Below are 18,025 nucleotides of genomic sequence, written 5' to 3'. Positions count from 1 at the left end.
GATTAATAGAATTAATAACTGAATACAAACTACTTATATTGAATGGATGCATTAAACCTGATTTTCCAGCAGAATATACCTGCTTAACCCATACTGGTAAATCCACAATTGACTACACAATATGTTCTGATCTACTTCTGAACTGCTGTACAGAATTCATGATAACTTCATTTGATATATTGGATCACTTTCCTACAATAACAAAATTTTTATTAACCTCAAAGAAGAAAAGTAATCAATTTAAAAATAGCCTAAAAATAAAATATAAAATGTCAAAATATTGAACAGAGATTGATAATCATACACTTACCATCCCGGAAATAATGGATACTAATAGTGTAAAAATAAACAAGCTAATAATGATAATTTTAAACAACTACATATGCCTTAATAAAAATAAAAGAAACCTTTAAAATAAAGCTAAAGAAATATGGTTTGACTCTGATTGTTACAGAATGAGAACGAAAAAACAAGAGGAATTAAACAAATTTAGGCAAAATCCTACTGATTTTAATTTTGAAAACTACAAAAAAGCTAAACGATCTTACAACAATTTATTGAAAACTAAAAAGTCAAACTATTTTCGAAAAATTGAATTAAACGTAATTAAAAATAATAATGATGGTAAATTATTTTGGAATGTTGTGCAGAGATTTTGTCTGAAACTAAACTCAACCGGAAGTTCTGTCAAAATAGACTATGATACTATGATATTTTTTCAGAAATTCCCACAAATTCATATAGAGTCACCTTTAATAATAAGTAGTGAAGTCTACAACAACATATTAAAATCTGAATTTAATATTATAGAATTGAACGAAGCTTTTAAAAAAACAAAAAGCAAAACAACACCGGGTAACGATAACATTCCAACCGATTTTTTAAAATCGCTACCGCACAATTCCAGACTAAAATTACTGAATTTATTTAACAGTATGTACAAATCTAATAACTATCCTGAATCCTGGAACTCAGCCACTCTCATGATGATTTATAAAAATGGTGATCAATCCTCTCCTGAAAACTACAGACCAATAGCATTGTTATCCACTATATGGAAATGTTTTACTTCAATCCTTGCAAGAAAATTTCAATTATGGATGAAAACTATGGAACTAGAAGCTGAATTTCAGAAATGCATTTATCACAAACAAAGGTACTGAATCAGCTATCTTCACTTTATTAATGATAGTTCAACTTCATCTTTTAAAAAAACATGGAAAAGTTTATGCCTCCTTTGTTGACATTCAGAAATCATTCAATTCAATATATGTTCCATTATTGATATACAACTTGAAAGTCTGTGGAGCAGGTGACCATTTTACTTCTGTAATTCGAAAACTATATTCAAATTATAATATCAGGATAAAACAAGGTAACAGTATCTCTCAATCATTATCTTTGTCCAGTGGTGTTCTTCAGGGAGATGCTTTTTTCCCGTATTTATTCAATTTTTACCTCATTTTTCAGCCAAAACCCTCAAAAGAAGGTATAGATGGATGTAAGCAGGACAACTGTATGTTACCAGTTGCTTTCTCAGAAATTNCTTTCTTTCCTTCACTTCCACCAGCACTTTCACTGGATAGAAGTCGCTTGGTAAAATATCTATCCAAAGAGGTTTGGCTTTGCCTACTTTTTAAAATGTTTCTAAAATGACTTAGGTAAATGTCATTACTCTGAGCAGCAATACGGCCAGTGTGAATCTTTTCGGGATGTTTCTTTTCAATAAAATCAGTCACTTTCTGATAATACCTCAAGATTTACTTTAGCGAGATCCTTCCATGACGAAGCAAACACACCGACTGAGACCACTGAACAGAAGTGAATAAAAAATGGGGCTGCAAACTAATGTAACGTCATATGGTGAGTTTTTGTTCGTATCGTGGAGCAAAAATATGTTCGAATTTCATGTCGTATCCTGAAAATTTCGTATGCTGGGGCGTTTGTATCCTGAGGTACCACTGTATATAAAAATGGACATGGCAGCCAAACTACACATCTCACATGAATGGTATTTGTGTGTGGTAGTAGCCCCAAATCTCCCATTGTGCACTATGGTGGTTGTGTCTCTATAGCTATAAGGGTGTGGGAGATATGGGGTTTGAAAGTGGTTGACTTCAAAAATATGTGACGCTTCAATGAGAATGTTCCAGTTTTTTCTAGAAACTTCCAGAACCTAGAGGTGAAATTTGGTACACAGTTAGGGTACATCATGAAAATGCACACTAAGAAGAGATTTTTTGAAATTCCTCCATGGGGGAGAGGGAGAGCATTAAGTCTTAACTGGAAGAATGGCTTCTACTGTACTATTTTAGATGCAATTTTTTTGTTTTCAACTATATTTAGTCTTCATTGAGTACTTAGGTGTATCTAATTGATAACATTTCAGACATTGTTATAAATCTTTTTATATATTTTGATTTTTTAACCAAATGTTTGAACTGTTTTAAATTTGAATTTCTTTTTGCATATTGGTTTGATTTATAGAACGATTGTAAACGTTCCAGAAAATTTATCAAATTAAAAACAGTTTGTTTGATTGTCAGCAGTAGGTGTTAAATAACAATTACTATGGTTGTTGAAATATTGAATGTAAATGGGGTTTGCTTGCAAAATCTGCACATGTGAAGTCGTGGGTAACAGCTAGTAATTTTATAAATTAATTACATATAAAACTCATTAAAAATACTTTTTAAACTGAGAAGTCAAAACTCCATTTCTGTACGATTTGTTTACTTTTGTTAATTAAATAAAGAATTATTTATTAAAACATTGAAAATTATATCATTATTAATATTTTCTAATAAAATCAAAGGCTCAAGCAGGAATTTAAGATTCATTTTAATGCACTCTATTATAATTTTGAAGTAAATTATATCAAAGAAAAATAATTCTTTCAACCAGAAATTATTTTTTGACATTAGTTGGGTGTATGTATACTGTCTTTGAAAGTATTTGCAATTAAAAATTTGATAAAAAAAAATAATAAGGATCACTGCAAATAATTTATTTTAAATTAAAAATAGTCAATGACTGAACCAAAGAAATATCAAACAATATTGTCATTAGTCCTTTGTTAATAAGTTACCTATGGTTATTGACTATTCTCTTGCTGAGATGTGAAGATCATTTCTATTAGCACTGTAAGTTTGACTTAGTGTCTTAATTCTTTGCATAACTTTTTGCAAATACTGTACTTTCATTTGGCCATCATATATAAATATAAAAATTCATTGATTCATAAAAATTCAATATGATCATTCATTCAATAATTAACCTTTCATCTTTACAAATTCTACTGATTTTGTTTACAACAGTTTTTATATCTGTCATTTTTTTTATCCATTCTTCTTTCTCTCCATTCTGTCAACATTGGTTGCTTTAAGAATTTTTGGATGACTTCCTACAAAAACAATGTTTTTTGTTAAACAACATAGTTACATTATTTCTAAATATTTTTTTTCTATATAATGTGAACTATTACTGATATTTTTATTAACAAAATGAATATTTGTATTTTATTAAAACTGCATTTCATTTAATTATATACAAATTTTGAAATTATTAATTATTGTAGATAATTATGATTATTTTAATTGTAATGCAGTTTTATTTTTAAACAAAAGAATAATAGTTATGTAGATAATATACTTTAACAATATGAACATGCCAAATATTCTTTAAATTTCTTCAGTAATATATTAAAATTTGTGTCAAAAGTAGAATACAAGTTCTGTTTTTACTCTGGAGTGAAAATGAACAGTCAAACTGAATGATATTAAATGTTAAAGTTGAGAGTTAAAAATGTATTAAAATTAAATATTTTTATTAAGTTGTTTAAATATATCAAAAACTAATTTCTCTTTGAAAGAACAAATTTTGAACAATAGTTAACAATTTATTGCAATTTAGATTAGATAAGACAGTTATTTTATGAAGCCAACAGTCTATGTAGCATTAATTTTTCCAGTAATTTAAAAAATATATTATACTATAGCCACTCTTCAGTTAACAATCTAATGTTTAACAAACACTCAGACTTATGACCAGCTCTCTAGCAAGGGGAATCTCTTTTCTTAATCTTAGTCTAGTTTCTGAAATTGGTCAGTATTCACTACAAGAAGTATTTAGTCTCTAAGATTATATATTTTGTTATAATTTTGTATTTTTGTTGTATGTCTCATTTGAAGGATTCAGTGATTAAAATATTAATCTGAATGTCTTTTTATTATGAAAGAATTTTAATGGTTTTGGTATATTATTTTTATAATTTTTGCTGATTATATTTTTATGTTCTGTAATATGTAAGAGATGCAAATTAAAACAGTTATTGAGTGGAGTTATTGAATTGCCTTTAGATTTTTCCTTTATCCAGAATAAATAAAATGATAAAGCTCTTCATTTTACGACCAATTTGCTTAATATTATTAAATCTAGTTGGTGGAACAGAACTTGATCATTGAGGAGTGACTGTAATTTATATTAAATAGCAATTTCATTTAAATATAGGAATATTTATAAGTTCTAGATAAATTATTCTATTGTTTATGAAACAATTTATTACTTACTTATAAATGAAATAACTTACTTAAACTTCTTAATATTTAGAATTTTTATTCAACATGATGTTAAATTATGTGTTTATTTTTTATATAAGAAACTTTCAAAACTTCATTATCTGAAACTGAGAAGAGGGACACATCTTACTGCTCCAGCGTTAAAAGACATTTTTGTTGGTCCTGAATTAAAGTATTTGACATTCTTAGAATTTGATAGTCTTATGATTGAGGATGATGGCATAAAAAGTATGACAGAATGGTGAGTTAAATTCAAATTCTTTAATGACTATTTTAATTTTATATTTATTTTCTTTGTTAATTTGGAATATGGACAGATATGTTATAAAAAGAATAATTTACTTTAAAATTGGTACATCAAAAGACTAATATTGTAGTATAAAGTTTAATCAAATATTTATGTTGCATGTTTTCTTAATAACAATTTTAATGAAAATATTAATGTTAAATACTTAAAATTTTATGTTGTATTAGTTTCCTGAAGACAATCTTACTCATATTAAATGCATTTTACACTGAATGAAATTTTTCTGCTATATAAACTGTTTAAATTAACATACTCTCTCAATAATAAAGACATTTGTTACTAACAGACTGGCCTTTTGTATGTCTACTGTAGTCTTTTAATACTTTTTATTTTTAAACAAATATTTTGATAAATTACTGCTTTTCACTGTTGAGTATGATAGTTCAATGATTATAAAAGAACTTTTCCAATTGTCTTCTCTTGAAGTGAATAGAGATAAGGTAAAGCTTTAAAAACTATTGAAAAATTTTGTTTTTTGAAAAATCAATAAAATTTTTAAAATTATTTTTTTCTTATGTTTAGAAAATAAATTTTGGTTAACAAAATATTATTATTTTTGTATCTTGTCAAATCTGTTCAATTCACTATCAATATACAATTTGACATATATTTGTTAAATCTAAAATAATTCAAAAATAATATTAATGTTTGTAAATATCTAGAAAGTAAAATATTTATATGATTTTGATATACTTTTTGGTTTAATATTTTTATAATTGTGTAAAATTAATTTTTTAATTGATCATTTCTGTTACCAGTTTCTGTGGATTTTTTAAGCTTAAATTTTTAAATAAGACATTTTAGAATAAAAGTGATTATGGAGAAAAAATGCTATGTACAAACTTTGAATGATGGAATAATACATGATTCTTTTCTTCTGTTTTGTTATACTATAAAAATTTGTTAAGTTTATTCATATAATAATCATAAAATTAACTACAAAGTCTAATAAGGAGAGGGCCAGACATTTGGGTTTGTGATTTGAACAAAACTTGGTAAGCTCATAGCCCTAAACACAAATAGCTCCTTGTGTAAATAATAGGATCCACTTCTCAAGTATTTCTGAAATATGGGCCTCAGAAAGTTGAATGTTTAACTTGTGTGTTTGAAAGTTCACCTCTTCTTGGAACATTGATGGCTGAGTGGATAAATTGTGATGTCATTTTGATGAGACGTAACTCAATTGCGAGTGCTGCTGGTGACTTTTGTCAAGCACTTCACTTGTGACTATAATTCTAAAATTACCAATTTGATTAACAGGTTTTTTTTTTGTTTGTTAAAGAAGACTAACAGCTGGATAATTAACCTTAACAAGAAAACTTCAATTTTAAAGGAAATGCAACATTCTACAATTAAACAGGGAAGACCACCACTCAACAGAACCAAGTCAGTGAGCAAGCAAAACGACTTCATAGTAACAAGTTCCAAGCTAATTACGGATTATAATTTATAAACAGATAAAAATCTACCTGCTACTTCTGAGGAGAATGAGAGTATTAGTGAAGATTTAATTCAACAACACACTCAAGATCATTCAGGTGAGCCATTCTTATCATCTACCTCAGTACAGGACTCAGATAATCTGTTAGACACTTCTTCGATAGTTTTACGGAAGAAAATTTCCAATCTTATAAAAGTATCTAATGATAAAGTATTTAACCAAATTACTTATATTAAGGAGGAATTGAATTTAATCCATGAAAACCTATATGAAACCAAAGAAAGACAAACAAAGATGGAAGAATTTTACTAAATTATATCAACAGATTGACACCTTGCAGATCGAAAAAAACTTCAGACAATTTAAAATGGACAATATAACTATTGAGCATAACCGTAATAATATCATATTATACAATTATCCCATTTTGAGAGCTATTACTAAGAAAGAAATTTATAAATTTATTGTTTTATTATTAAATATTCATAATATGGTTCAAGAAGATATTTTAGAGAGAATTCAGTTAACAAAATTACCTGAATTGACTTTAAAAATAACTTTTAGTAATAATCAACTTCAAAATTCTGTCTTCTTTACTTACATTCGAAAAAAACAACAAAACCAACTTGAAGATTGGGGAGATATCCAGATATCACCAGATCTTACAAAAAATTCAAGAATCAGACGTAAAAACTTACTTTCAACGCTTTATGAAATTCGAAAAATAAATCCACAAGCTAAACTACATAACAATATAATAATAACAGGAAAAGAAAAAATTACATATAATATCAATGAGAAAAGTCTGGTTTATGTAGATTCATTTTTACCATTTTCTAATTCAACAAGTTCTGATAGCTGATATATTATAAAACAAAGTCAAATGCAAAGTCACTCTATTCTTGAAAATAGCTATCCAATCTCTTTCATAAACTGGAATCAGGAACTCAAACATAAAACTTCATTTGTTAATTTTATGCTGGCCAAATATAAACCAGTCATTTTTGCAATGACAGAAACTTGGATTACAACTGACAAATTTTATATATATAACTTCAATAAATTTATGGTAGTAACCACTTTAGCAAGTAAATCAGCAGGTCTAGGTTGCCCAAGAGGAGGTCTTTGCATGTTGATAGAAAAAGACTACTGTAAAATAATCCAAGTAAAAAAATCTATTAATTATATCCTACTTCTTATTTCTATAAACAAAACTAAATTATTAAATAAGAATAATAATTTATTGATAATAATGCTAACTTATGTACCACCTGGTGATATAACTACAATTAATGAAATCTTCAAAAAGATCGATATATGGTACCATATAACCCCGTACATTATTGTACTAGAAGACTTCAATTCCAGAATTGGTGAAATGATGGACATTAAATATAAGTGCTCTAATCATTTAATTCATAATTACCAAAAATCCAAGGTCAAACAGGCTAACGATATGGGGAAAAGATTAATAGAATTAATAACTGAATACAAACTACTTATATTGAATGGATGCATTAAACCTGATTTTCCAGCAGAATATACCTGCTTAACCCATACTGGTAAATCCACAATTGACTACACAATATGTTCTGATCTACTTCTGAACTGCTGTACAGAATTCATGATAACTTCATTTGATATATTGGATCACTTTCCTACAATAACAAAATTTTTATTAACCTCAAAGAAGAAAAGTAATCAATTTAAAAATAGCCTAAAAATAAAATATAAAATGTCAAAATATTGAACAGAGATTGATAATCATACACTTACCATCCCGGAAATAATGGATACTAATAGTGTAAAAATAAACAAGCTAATAATGATAATTTTAAACAACTACATATGCCTTAATAAAAATAAAAGAAACCTTTAAAATAAAGCTAAAGAAATATGGTTTGACTCTGATTGTTACAGAATGAGAACGAAAAAACAAGAGGAATTAAACAAATTTAGGCAAAATCCTACTGATTTTAATTTTGAAAACTACAAAAAAGCTAAACGATCTTACAACAATTTATTGAAAACTAAAAAGTCAAACTATTTTCGAAAAATTGAATTAAACGTAATTAAAAATAATAATGATGGTAAATTATTTTGGAATGTTGTGCAGAGATTTTGTCTGAAACTAAACTCAACCGGAAGTTCTGTCAAAATAGACTATGATACTATGATATTTTTTCAGAAATTCCCACAAATTCATATAGAGTCACCTTTAATAATAAGTAGTGAAGTCTACAACAACATATTAAAATCTGAATTTAATATTATAGAATTGAACGAAGCTTTTAAAAAAACAAAAAGCAAAACAACACCGGGTAACGATAACATTCCAACCGATTTTTTAAAATCGCTACCGCACAATTCCAGACTAAAATTACTGAATTTATTTAACAGTATGTACAAATCTAATAACTATCCTGAATCCTGGAACTCAGCCACTCTCATGATGATTTATAAAAATGGTGATCAATCCTCTCCTGAAAACTACAGACCAATAGCATTGTTATCCACTATATGGAAATGTTTTACTTCAATCCTTGCAAGAAAATTTCAATTATGGATGAAAACTATGGAACTAGAAGCTGAATTTCAGAAATGCATTTATCACAAACAAAGGTACTGAATCAGCTATCTTCACTTTATTAATGATAGTTCAACTTCATCTTTTAAAAAAACATGGAAAAGTTTATGCCTCCTTTGTTGACATTCAGAAATCATTCAATTCAATATATGTTCCATTATTGATATACAACTTGAAAGTCTGTGGAGCAGGTGACCATTTTACTTCTGTAATTCGAAAACTATATTCAAATTATAATATCAGGATAAAACAAGGTAACAGTATCTCTCAATCATTATCTTTGTCCAGTGGTGTTCTTCAGGGAGATGCTTTTTTCCCGTATTTATTCAATTTTTACCTCATTTTTCAGCCAAAACCCTCAAAAGAAGGTATAGATGGATGTAAGCAGGACAACTGTATGTTACCAGTTGCTTTCTCAGAAATTTTTGTAATTTTAATTGGATGTGTTTTGTGTTTTTTAAAAGGACTCTCTGTAATTTTCCACGACAAGCAGCCTACAAAGAAAGGTCAGTCGCCGAGAATGTGTTAGTCTTGGAACACAAAAAATAAATGGTGATCCTTTTTGGACAGTTTTGTCTTCAATTTTATTAAAAATATTTCTCCATCGGACGAACATTTACAGGATGAACAACATTATGTTAATTTAAGTGTACAGAAACGTTGCTGTTGTTCCAGCAAAGATCTTATTTTTACTTTACTGAGTGCCTAGTAGGTAATGTGCAGATTACCTAGATACTCTGCACGTTACTTAGATAATTTGAGAAATGGAACAATTTTTGCAACTTTAACGGATCACCCTAGTTAATCTGCAGATTAGCTAGGTAATGTACACATTAACGGCTTTCAAACTTTAGCGGTAACATATATATATATATATATATTAAAATTGCAATGGCTTGAATCTACATCAAGCAGCTCCAGTGCCTAATATCTTATCCATTTAGCCATCACCGTTCCGAGAAAAGGTGAACTTCTAAGCACATAAGCTAAACACTCAATTTTTAAAGGCCCATATTTCAGAAACACTTAAGAAGTGGTCTTATTATTTGGACAAGAAGCCTATTTGTGTTTGCCCACTGTCATAATATGATTTTTACAAAAAATCAACATTTTTATTACTGAATCTGATTTAATAATAAATGTTCTATTGAGTGATGCAAAAAAAAAAAAAAAACTCTTAGTTTTTGATTTGTTTTTTCAAAACTCAGCTCATTAGAATTAATCATATTAAATTACTATAAATTTATACATTTTATAATGTTTTACAGCTGTACAGAATTGAGATATTTAGGTTTACAGTGGTGTTGGAAAATTACAGATGTTGGTTTAGATTTCATTGTTACCAATTGTCAGTAAGTATATCAATAAATAGTTATTATTAGAGAAATTAATGTTTTAACCTCAAAATGATATTTTATAATTTTTTTGTAGTAATCTGAGAGGAATAGATTTACTTGGATTATATCGAATAACTGGAACTGCTCTTTTAAAAGTGCCTTCAAATATGAAGCATTTAGGATATTTAAATTTAGAACAATGTAATGAGGTAAACTTTGCATTCAATGTAAAAAATTATAAAGTTCTATAAGAAAACATTGTTATTTTTTAAAAATCTAATAAACTTTTATTTTCTTATATTGGAAAAAGCACTAACAGCAATGTATGTAGATATTTATTATGAGATATTTTAATTTTTTTTTTACTACTAACTTGTTTTACCACTAAGTAATAAATTTTTAAAACTAACAGAATCTTAATTTTTAGCAAAAGTTTTTACACAATAGTGTAGAAACTTTTGCTAAAAATGAACATTCTGTAGTAAAAAATGTACTTTTTAAAATATTGTATTTGTTGTATCACAATAATAAGACATTATAACATAATATTTAATGAACTATTTGACAGTTTTAGTAATAGTGTGTTAAATGCCATACTTATACTCTTTTTAATACTATTATTTTTTAGTTAATATATCGCAATATATATAATTGATTGTAGATGAAAAAAATAGAAATTACATTGGAACCTCGCTTAACAAGCATAATTTGTTCCGGAACCTTACTCATAATGCAAAACAATTTTTCCCATAGAAATTAATTTAAAATATGATCATGCGTTCCATGCCGAAAAAAATACTCCAATACCGTATTTACTAGCATATAAGATGAGGTTTTTATTCATTTTTCACTGTATCAAAAACCTAGGTCATCCTATACGCTCAAGCAAAGGATCCTTTGCATTTTTGCAATAATTTTTATGAACTGTGTATAGTTCATGCTGCCATTATAGCAGAGGTCTATCGAGGTCAAGGTGAATGTCGCTTTTAAAGAGATAATCTGAAAATAGCTGGTCACTTAGCAATGATTATAAATGTAGTTATTTCATATTTGTTAAATTGGCATTTTTAATGAATATTTGCATGTTTTGAATCATTAAAAATAAACTTTTTCCGGTTATGTGCATTATAATCTTTTGGTTATGCTACGTGGGTATCGTGTGTGGAAAAGCAATCTTCAAAAGCTGATAGCAGTCATTCAAGAAATACTGCATTTTAAATTCACTTAATAGATCAGAGGATGATGCTTTGTGGAGTAAGAGTAAAAAAGAAGAGAATTGTAAGCTTCAGAGGGTGAGTCCGAGTAGACAAAAGGTGATAGCGTTGAGAAAACATGTTTGTTTGCCTTAATACGTGCATTTGATGATAATTTATTTGTGATTAAATGAAATAAAATTAGAATTGTATTAATAAATCTAATTTTCTTTATTTTGATCTTTAAAGTCACACCTCATCCTATATGCGAGATCGTCTTATATGCACGTTATACGGTATTTTACGTATAATGTTTATTCAAAGAAAATGATACAATATACATTGTTAAGGAGCGTAAATCATCATCACCTTTTCTTCTAGCATGGAATGAACTAACCTGGAATGTGAATTCGATTTGCAAAAAACACAAAAATCACAGATAATAGCACGATGGAGCATGCACACAATCCGGGACTTCCTCTCTCCTCGTCACTCGTTATGCGAAACTTTGCTCGTTAAGTGAGTCATTTTTTAAAAATTTGATTTGCTCGTTATGCGAAACACTCATTATGTGAGATGCTCATTAAGTGAGGTTCCACTGTATATTATTGTTTGTTGTTCAAATAATTACAAAAATAATTTATTAATTGCAATTTTAAATTGTTGTTTAAATACAATAAATGATTTTATAGTTATTTAAAAAGCAATTCATAATTTACTGGACATAATTCAATGTATATAGTCTAACTAGGATTTATTCAAATATAAATATCTTTCAAATGATCTGGATAAATCTTAAATATAAGTTAGATAATATTAATGATAGCTGATGATAACAATTTTTCAAGTTTAAATCTTAAATTTTCTAATTATTAATAAATTCATTGGAAAATTTACATCATTTATTAATATTTGATTACAGGATTATTAAACCAACGTTTAACATGTGATAAAAAACTAGTATATAACTTTGAGATGAGTACTTTGATCTTATATATATCATTATCAGATTCTTACAGTAACATAAAATGGAATATAATATTACCATTTTAAAATGAAATGTCTGAACATTTGAAATATTTAAATTAAGTAAAGGTTGAATACAAAAATAGAACCATATTTATCCCAATTTAAAGTTTATTTATATATTTACAGTTTAGTCTAATTGAACAATATTTAGCTAAAAAGCAAATTTTAATATGTTTTTTTTTTTTGATTACCTTTTAGAAATTTAAGACCTTCAAACAAATAACAATATCAGGATATATAAAACAGAAATTTACATTAATTTCTTCTATTTTATCAATTACAATATGGTCTTGTTTATGTATGAGTTGTTTGTCAGCAGGTATTAAATAAAATGAAATTCTGCATAGATTGTGCTCCAGCTCAAGTAGTGCCAGATGGATTGACTAGACACTTGGGGAACCATTTACAATTGACAGAAAAATGTTAACATGTGTTTAAAACATTTTACTTGTTTTTAAATGTAATGAATGACATTTTAGTCTGTTTCTGAATATACAGAGAAACATTTTATTATGGTGGTTCAGTGATATAAAGTTTCTCAATTTTGAGTCAATCTAATGAGACTAGGATGTAAAATGTATCATAAGATCATCATATGACTCATCAGTGAGCTGTTAATAGGGCTCAGCATACAATGTTTCATAAACTTACAAGAGTGGCTGGGTGGAAGAGCAGCTATTTTCATTAGCTTCAAATGAAAGTGGCTTTTCTAGTATAAAGAAATTCATTGGTCATGAGCAGATAAATGCAATATGTGTTTTTTTTTCTATCTTTTTGAATGTATACAATAAATATACATTATTTATTTATTTTGTTGTAAATTAGTAGTTAAAAAGAGAGTAAAAATGGATATTAAAAGATAAGATAGTATCAATAGGGTCAAGCAGTATGAAATTGTGATGAATGTACAGCTCCTTATTATGTGAGGGATTTTCATATGATGGTATAAGTTTACTGTTATGATACTGCCTATTGAAACAAACTTTCATTTATTTATTAAACAAAATTGAAAGTGACATAGAAATGGAAAGAGGGCCTGTAATATCAATACATTTTCAACTTCTGTTTGCACTTCAATTTTATGAATGATGTAACTTTTACAAAGAAGCCTTTCCTGATGTGTAGAAAATAACAAATAAGCTTGATATGATTCTGCTCCTGCAAAACACCATCAAAAGTTATTCATAATCTGTTGCTACTATACCACACTGCAAGTAAAATTATTTGTATGAAAAGTTCCTTAAATATAATAATACTTATTCATATTATTTTTGATATATTTAAATTAATTTGATAATTTATTTTTATCTTAAAATGTGTGGATTGAACAAAATGTGTATTGCTCATCAAATATTTGTGCCAGGTGTTTGCAACTCAAGAGTTGCTCAACCACTACATGATTTTGTACAGAAAACTCTGGGAGTAGAGTGGCTCACAAGAGATGCTCAAGATTCAATGACTGGGTTAACCTAACCATTTGTTATCTGTGAAAGTGTGAATCCACACATAACAATCCTGTATACAAAATCCTACTGTAATATGCTTCTATAATATATTAGTTACTTAANATTATTATTTTTGTATCTTGTCAAATCTGTTCAATTCACTATCAATATACAATTTGACATATATTTGTTAAATCTAAAATAATTCAAAAATAATATTAATGTTTGTAAATATCTAGAAAGTAAAATATTTATATGATTTTGATATACTTTTTGGTTTAATATTTTTATAATTGTGTAAAATTAATTTTTTAATTGATCATTTCTGTTACCAGTTTCTGTGGATTTTTTAAGCTTAAATTTTTAAATAAGACATTTTAGAATAAAAGTGATTATGGAGAAAAAATGCTATGTACAAACTTTGAATGATGGAATAATACATGATTCTTTTCTTCTGTTTTGTTATACTATAAAAATTTGTTAAGTTTATTCATATAATAATCATAAAATTAACTACAAAGTCTAATAAGGAGAGGGCCAGACATTTGGGTTTGTGATTTGAACAAAACTTGGTAAGCTCATAGCCCTAAACACAAATAGCTCCTTGTGTAAATAATAGGATCCACTTCTCAAGTATTTCTGAAATATGGGCCTCAGAAAGTTGAATGTTTAACTTGTGTGTTTGAAAGTTCACCTCTTCTTGGAACATTGATGGCTGAGTGGATAAATTGTGATGTCATTTTGATGAGACGTAACTCAATTGCGAGTGCTGCTGGTGACTTTTGTCAAGCACTTCACTTGTGACTATAATTCTAAAATTACCAATTTGATTAACAGGTTTTTTTTTTGTTTGTTAAAGAAGACTAACAGCTGGATAATTAACCTTAACAAGAAAACTTCAATTTTAAAGGAAATGCAACATTCTACAATTAAACAGGGAAGACCACCACTCAACAGAACCAAGTCAGTGAGCAAGCAAAACGACTTCATAGTAACAAGTTCCAAGCTAATTACGGATTATAATTTATAAACAGATAAAAATCTACCTGCTACTTCTGAGGAGAATGAGAGTATTAGTGAAGATTTAATTCAACAACACACTCAAGATCATTCAGGTGAGCCATTCTTATCATCTACCTCAGTACAGGACTCAGATAATCTGTTAGACACTTCTTCGATAGTTTTACGGAAGAAAATTTCCAATCTTATAAAAGTATCTAATGATAAAGTATTTAACCAAATTACTTATATTAAGGAGGAATTGAATTTAATCCATGAAAACCTATATGAAACCAAAGAAAGACAAACAAAGATGGAAGAATTTTACTAAATTATATCAACAGATTGACACCTTGCAGATCGAAAAAAACTTCAGACAATTTAAAATGGACAATATAACTATTGAGCATAACCGTAATAATATCATATTATACAATTATCCCATTTTGAGAGCTATTACTAAGAAAGAAATTTATAAATTTATTGTTTTATTATTAAATATTCATAATATGGTTCAAGAAGATATTTTAGAGAGAATTCAGTTAACAAAATTACCTGAATTGACTTTAAAAATAACTTTTAGTAATAATCAACTTCAAAATTCTGTCTTCTTTACTTACATTCGAAAAAAACAACAAAACCAACTTGAAGATTGGGGAGATATCCAGATATCACCAGATCTTACAAAAAATTCAAGAATCAGACGTAAAAACTTACTTTCAACGCTTTATGAAATTCGAAAAATAAATCCACAAGCTAAACTACATAACAATATAATAATAACAGGAAAAGAAAAAATTACATATAATATCAATGAGAAAAGTCTGGTTTATGTAGATTCATTTTTACCATTTTCTAATTCAACAAGTTCTGATAGCTGATATATTATAAAACAAAGTCAAATGCAAAGTCACTCTATTCTTGAAAATAGCTATCCAATCTCTTTCATAAACTGGAATCAGGAACTCAAACATAAAACTTCATTTGTTAATTTTATGCTGGCCAAATATAAACCAGTCATTTTTGCAATGACAGAAACTTGGATTACAACTGACAAATTTTATATATATAACTTCAATAAATTTATGGTAGTAACCACTTTAGCAAGTAAATCAGCAGGTCTAGGTTGCCCAAGAGGAGGTCTTTGCATGTTGATAGAAAAAGACTACTGTAAAATAATCCAAGTAAAAAAATCTATTAATTATATCCTACTTCTTATTTCTATAAACAAAACTAAATTATTAAATAAGAATAATAATTTATTGATAATAATGATAACTTATATGCCGCCTGGTGATATAACTACAATTAATGAAATCTTCAAAAAGATCGATACATGGTACCATATAACCCTGTACATTATCATACTAGGAGACTTCAACTCCAGAATTGGTGAAATGATGGGCACCTAAATATAAGGGTTTTAATCATTTAATTCATAATTATCAAAAATCCAAGGATAAGCAAGCTAACAATATGGGGAAAAGATTAATAGAATTAATAACCAAATACAAACTATTTATATTGAACGAATGCATTAAACCTGATTTTCCAGCAGAATATACCTGCTTAACCAATATTGGTAAATCCACAATTGACTACACAATATATTCTGATCTACTGCTAGACTGCTGTATGGAATTCATGATAACTTCATTTGATATATTGGTGTATTATAAACAACTCAACTGACCAGATAATATGGTACAAATAACTCTTTATTAATACAACTAAACACTTCTACATCCAGCTGGTTACCTCGAGCTCTCTCGCTCGCTTTCCGTCCCACCACCTCGGCACCTCTCGATTACATTTCCTTTGTTTTAAATTGTTGACATATATTATATTACATTTAATGTTTATCTAAATCATCAACATATATTACATCTCCCCCTTCTCTTTTACGGCTGATAATCCAGATACCGTCTTGGGACTCGTATAGGTCTGCCACTACGGGTTTTAGGAAGGTCCTCTTCACCCGGTGGAGAGTTTTGTTTGATTTCTAGCATTGGTTCATAAAGTTCCCTATTCCCGGATCCTGTTCCATTTTCCGTCCTGGGAATTTCTTCCACGGGAGTATTCTGGTTGGATGATCCAGTCGATTTCTCCTCATCGACGATCTGCGGTTCATCTTCCTAGGAGACTGTCTGGGGAATACACAATGGGTGTAAATGTATTCTGTTCCTGCGGAACGTGCCTCTTGGAGTTTCGATAATGTAAGATCGTGGAGTATGGTGAGCCTCCTTCACCTTTCCATATGTTCGCATATCTGACACCCAGACTGGCTGTCCTAACTTCAACCGTGGAAGAGTTCTTACACCGTGGCGTCGATCAAAATAGGTTTTCTGTTTATCTGTCTTCCCTTTTTCCTTCCTCCTTACTGAAGCGAAATCAACCAAACGAGGTATCAATTGGTGATTATTTGATGGCAACGGTGTTCTCAATTTTCGGCTCATTAGCAGTTCTGCCGGACTATAGCCATTCTCTAATGGCGTAGATCTCATTGCTAGAAGCATCAAATAATGATCCTGCGACTCAGATTTCAAGTAATGACTTTTGAAATTTTTCACCATTGATTCAATGAATCCATTGCTTTGAGGGTATCTCGGACTAGAAGTTATACTTGAAAATTTATACTTTTCTGCAAATTTACGGTATTCAGAGTCGACAACCTGGGAAAATTGGGTGCCATTGTCACTTCGTACAACCTCTGGAATTCCATGTCTTGCGAAAATTGATTTCATGTGGTTAATTACTGACGACGACGACAATTCCTCCAATCTGGCAACTTCAAAATATCTTGAAAAGTAGTCAGCCATTATGAGATACCAATGGCTTTTTAGTTTTAGAAGATCTACCCCTACAATTTGCCAAGGTCTCTCAGGAAATTCGCTTGGGATAAGAGGCTCTTTATGATACTTTTGGTATTGGATGCATATTGAGCAGTTCGCAATCAATTTCTCAATGTTCGCCGATAAGCCTGGCCACCAAACAGACTCTCGAGCTCGGGCTCGACACTTTGTTATTCCAAGATGGCCTTCGTGTAACCTGTTCAATATTTCTCCTTGAAGCTTTTCTGGAATTATAATCCTGGAATCTTTAAATAAAAT

At 28.6% G+C, this 18,025-nt stretch overlaps 2 protein-coding genes across 2 annotated transcripts in view; one reads left to right on the top strand and one right to left on the bottom strand.

Moving 5' to 3' along the window:
- Nucleotides 1-15,246, top strand: part of LOC111623004 — a 33,946-nt gene extending 18,700 nt beyond the window's left edge. The window contains exons 4-9 of the mRNA XM_023365482.1: nucleotides 935-1,156; nucleotides 4,609-4,818; nucleotides 10,181-10,264; nucleotides 10,344-10,491; nucleotides 11,117-11,222; nucleotides 14,951-15,246. Of these exons, the coding sequence (XP_023221250.1) occupies nucleotides 935-1,156; nucleotides 4,609-4,818; nucleotides 10,181-10,264; nucleotides 10,344-10,491; nucleotides 11,117-11,222; nucleotides 14,951-15,246 (1,066 nt within the window). The remainder of the gene's footprint in view (nucleotides 1-934; nucleotides 1,157-4,608; nucleotides 4,819-10,180; nucleotides 10,265-10,343; nucleotides 10,492-11,116; nucleotides 11,223-14,950) is intronic.
- Nucleotides 15,247-16,208: 962 nt separating this feature from the next.
- On the bottom strand, nucleotides 16,209-18,019 carry LOC111623020 (uncharacterized protein K02A2.6-like). The gene has a single exon (XM_023365503.1). It carries the CDS (start codon nucleotides 17,732-17,734, stop codon nucleotides 17,051-17,053), a length of 684 nt encoding a protein of 227 aa, XP_023221271.1. The 5' UTR covers nucleotides 17,735-18,019; the 3' UTR covers nucleotides 16,209-17,050.
- Between the last annotated feature and the right edge of the window lie 6 nt (nucleotides 18,020-18,025).

This window comes from Centruroides sculpturatus, unplaced genomic scaffold (genome assembly GCF_000671375.1).
Source record: "Centruroides sculpturatus isolate CEXI.00-Female unplaced genomic scaffold, Cexi_2.0 scaffold343, whole genome shotgun sequence".
NCBI classification, from domain to species: Eukaryota; Metazoa; Arthropoda; class Arachnida; order Scorpiones; family Buthidae; genus Centruroides; species Centruroides sculpturatus.
The sequence above is the reverse complement of the archived record's forward strand: the minus strand, read 5'-3'. Positions and strand labels throughout refer to the sequence as shown.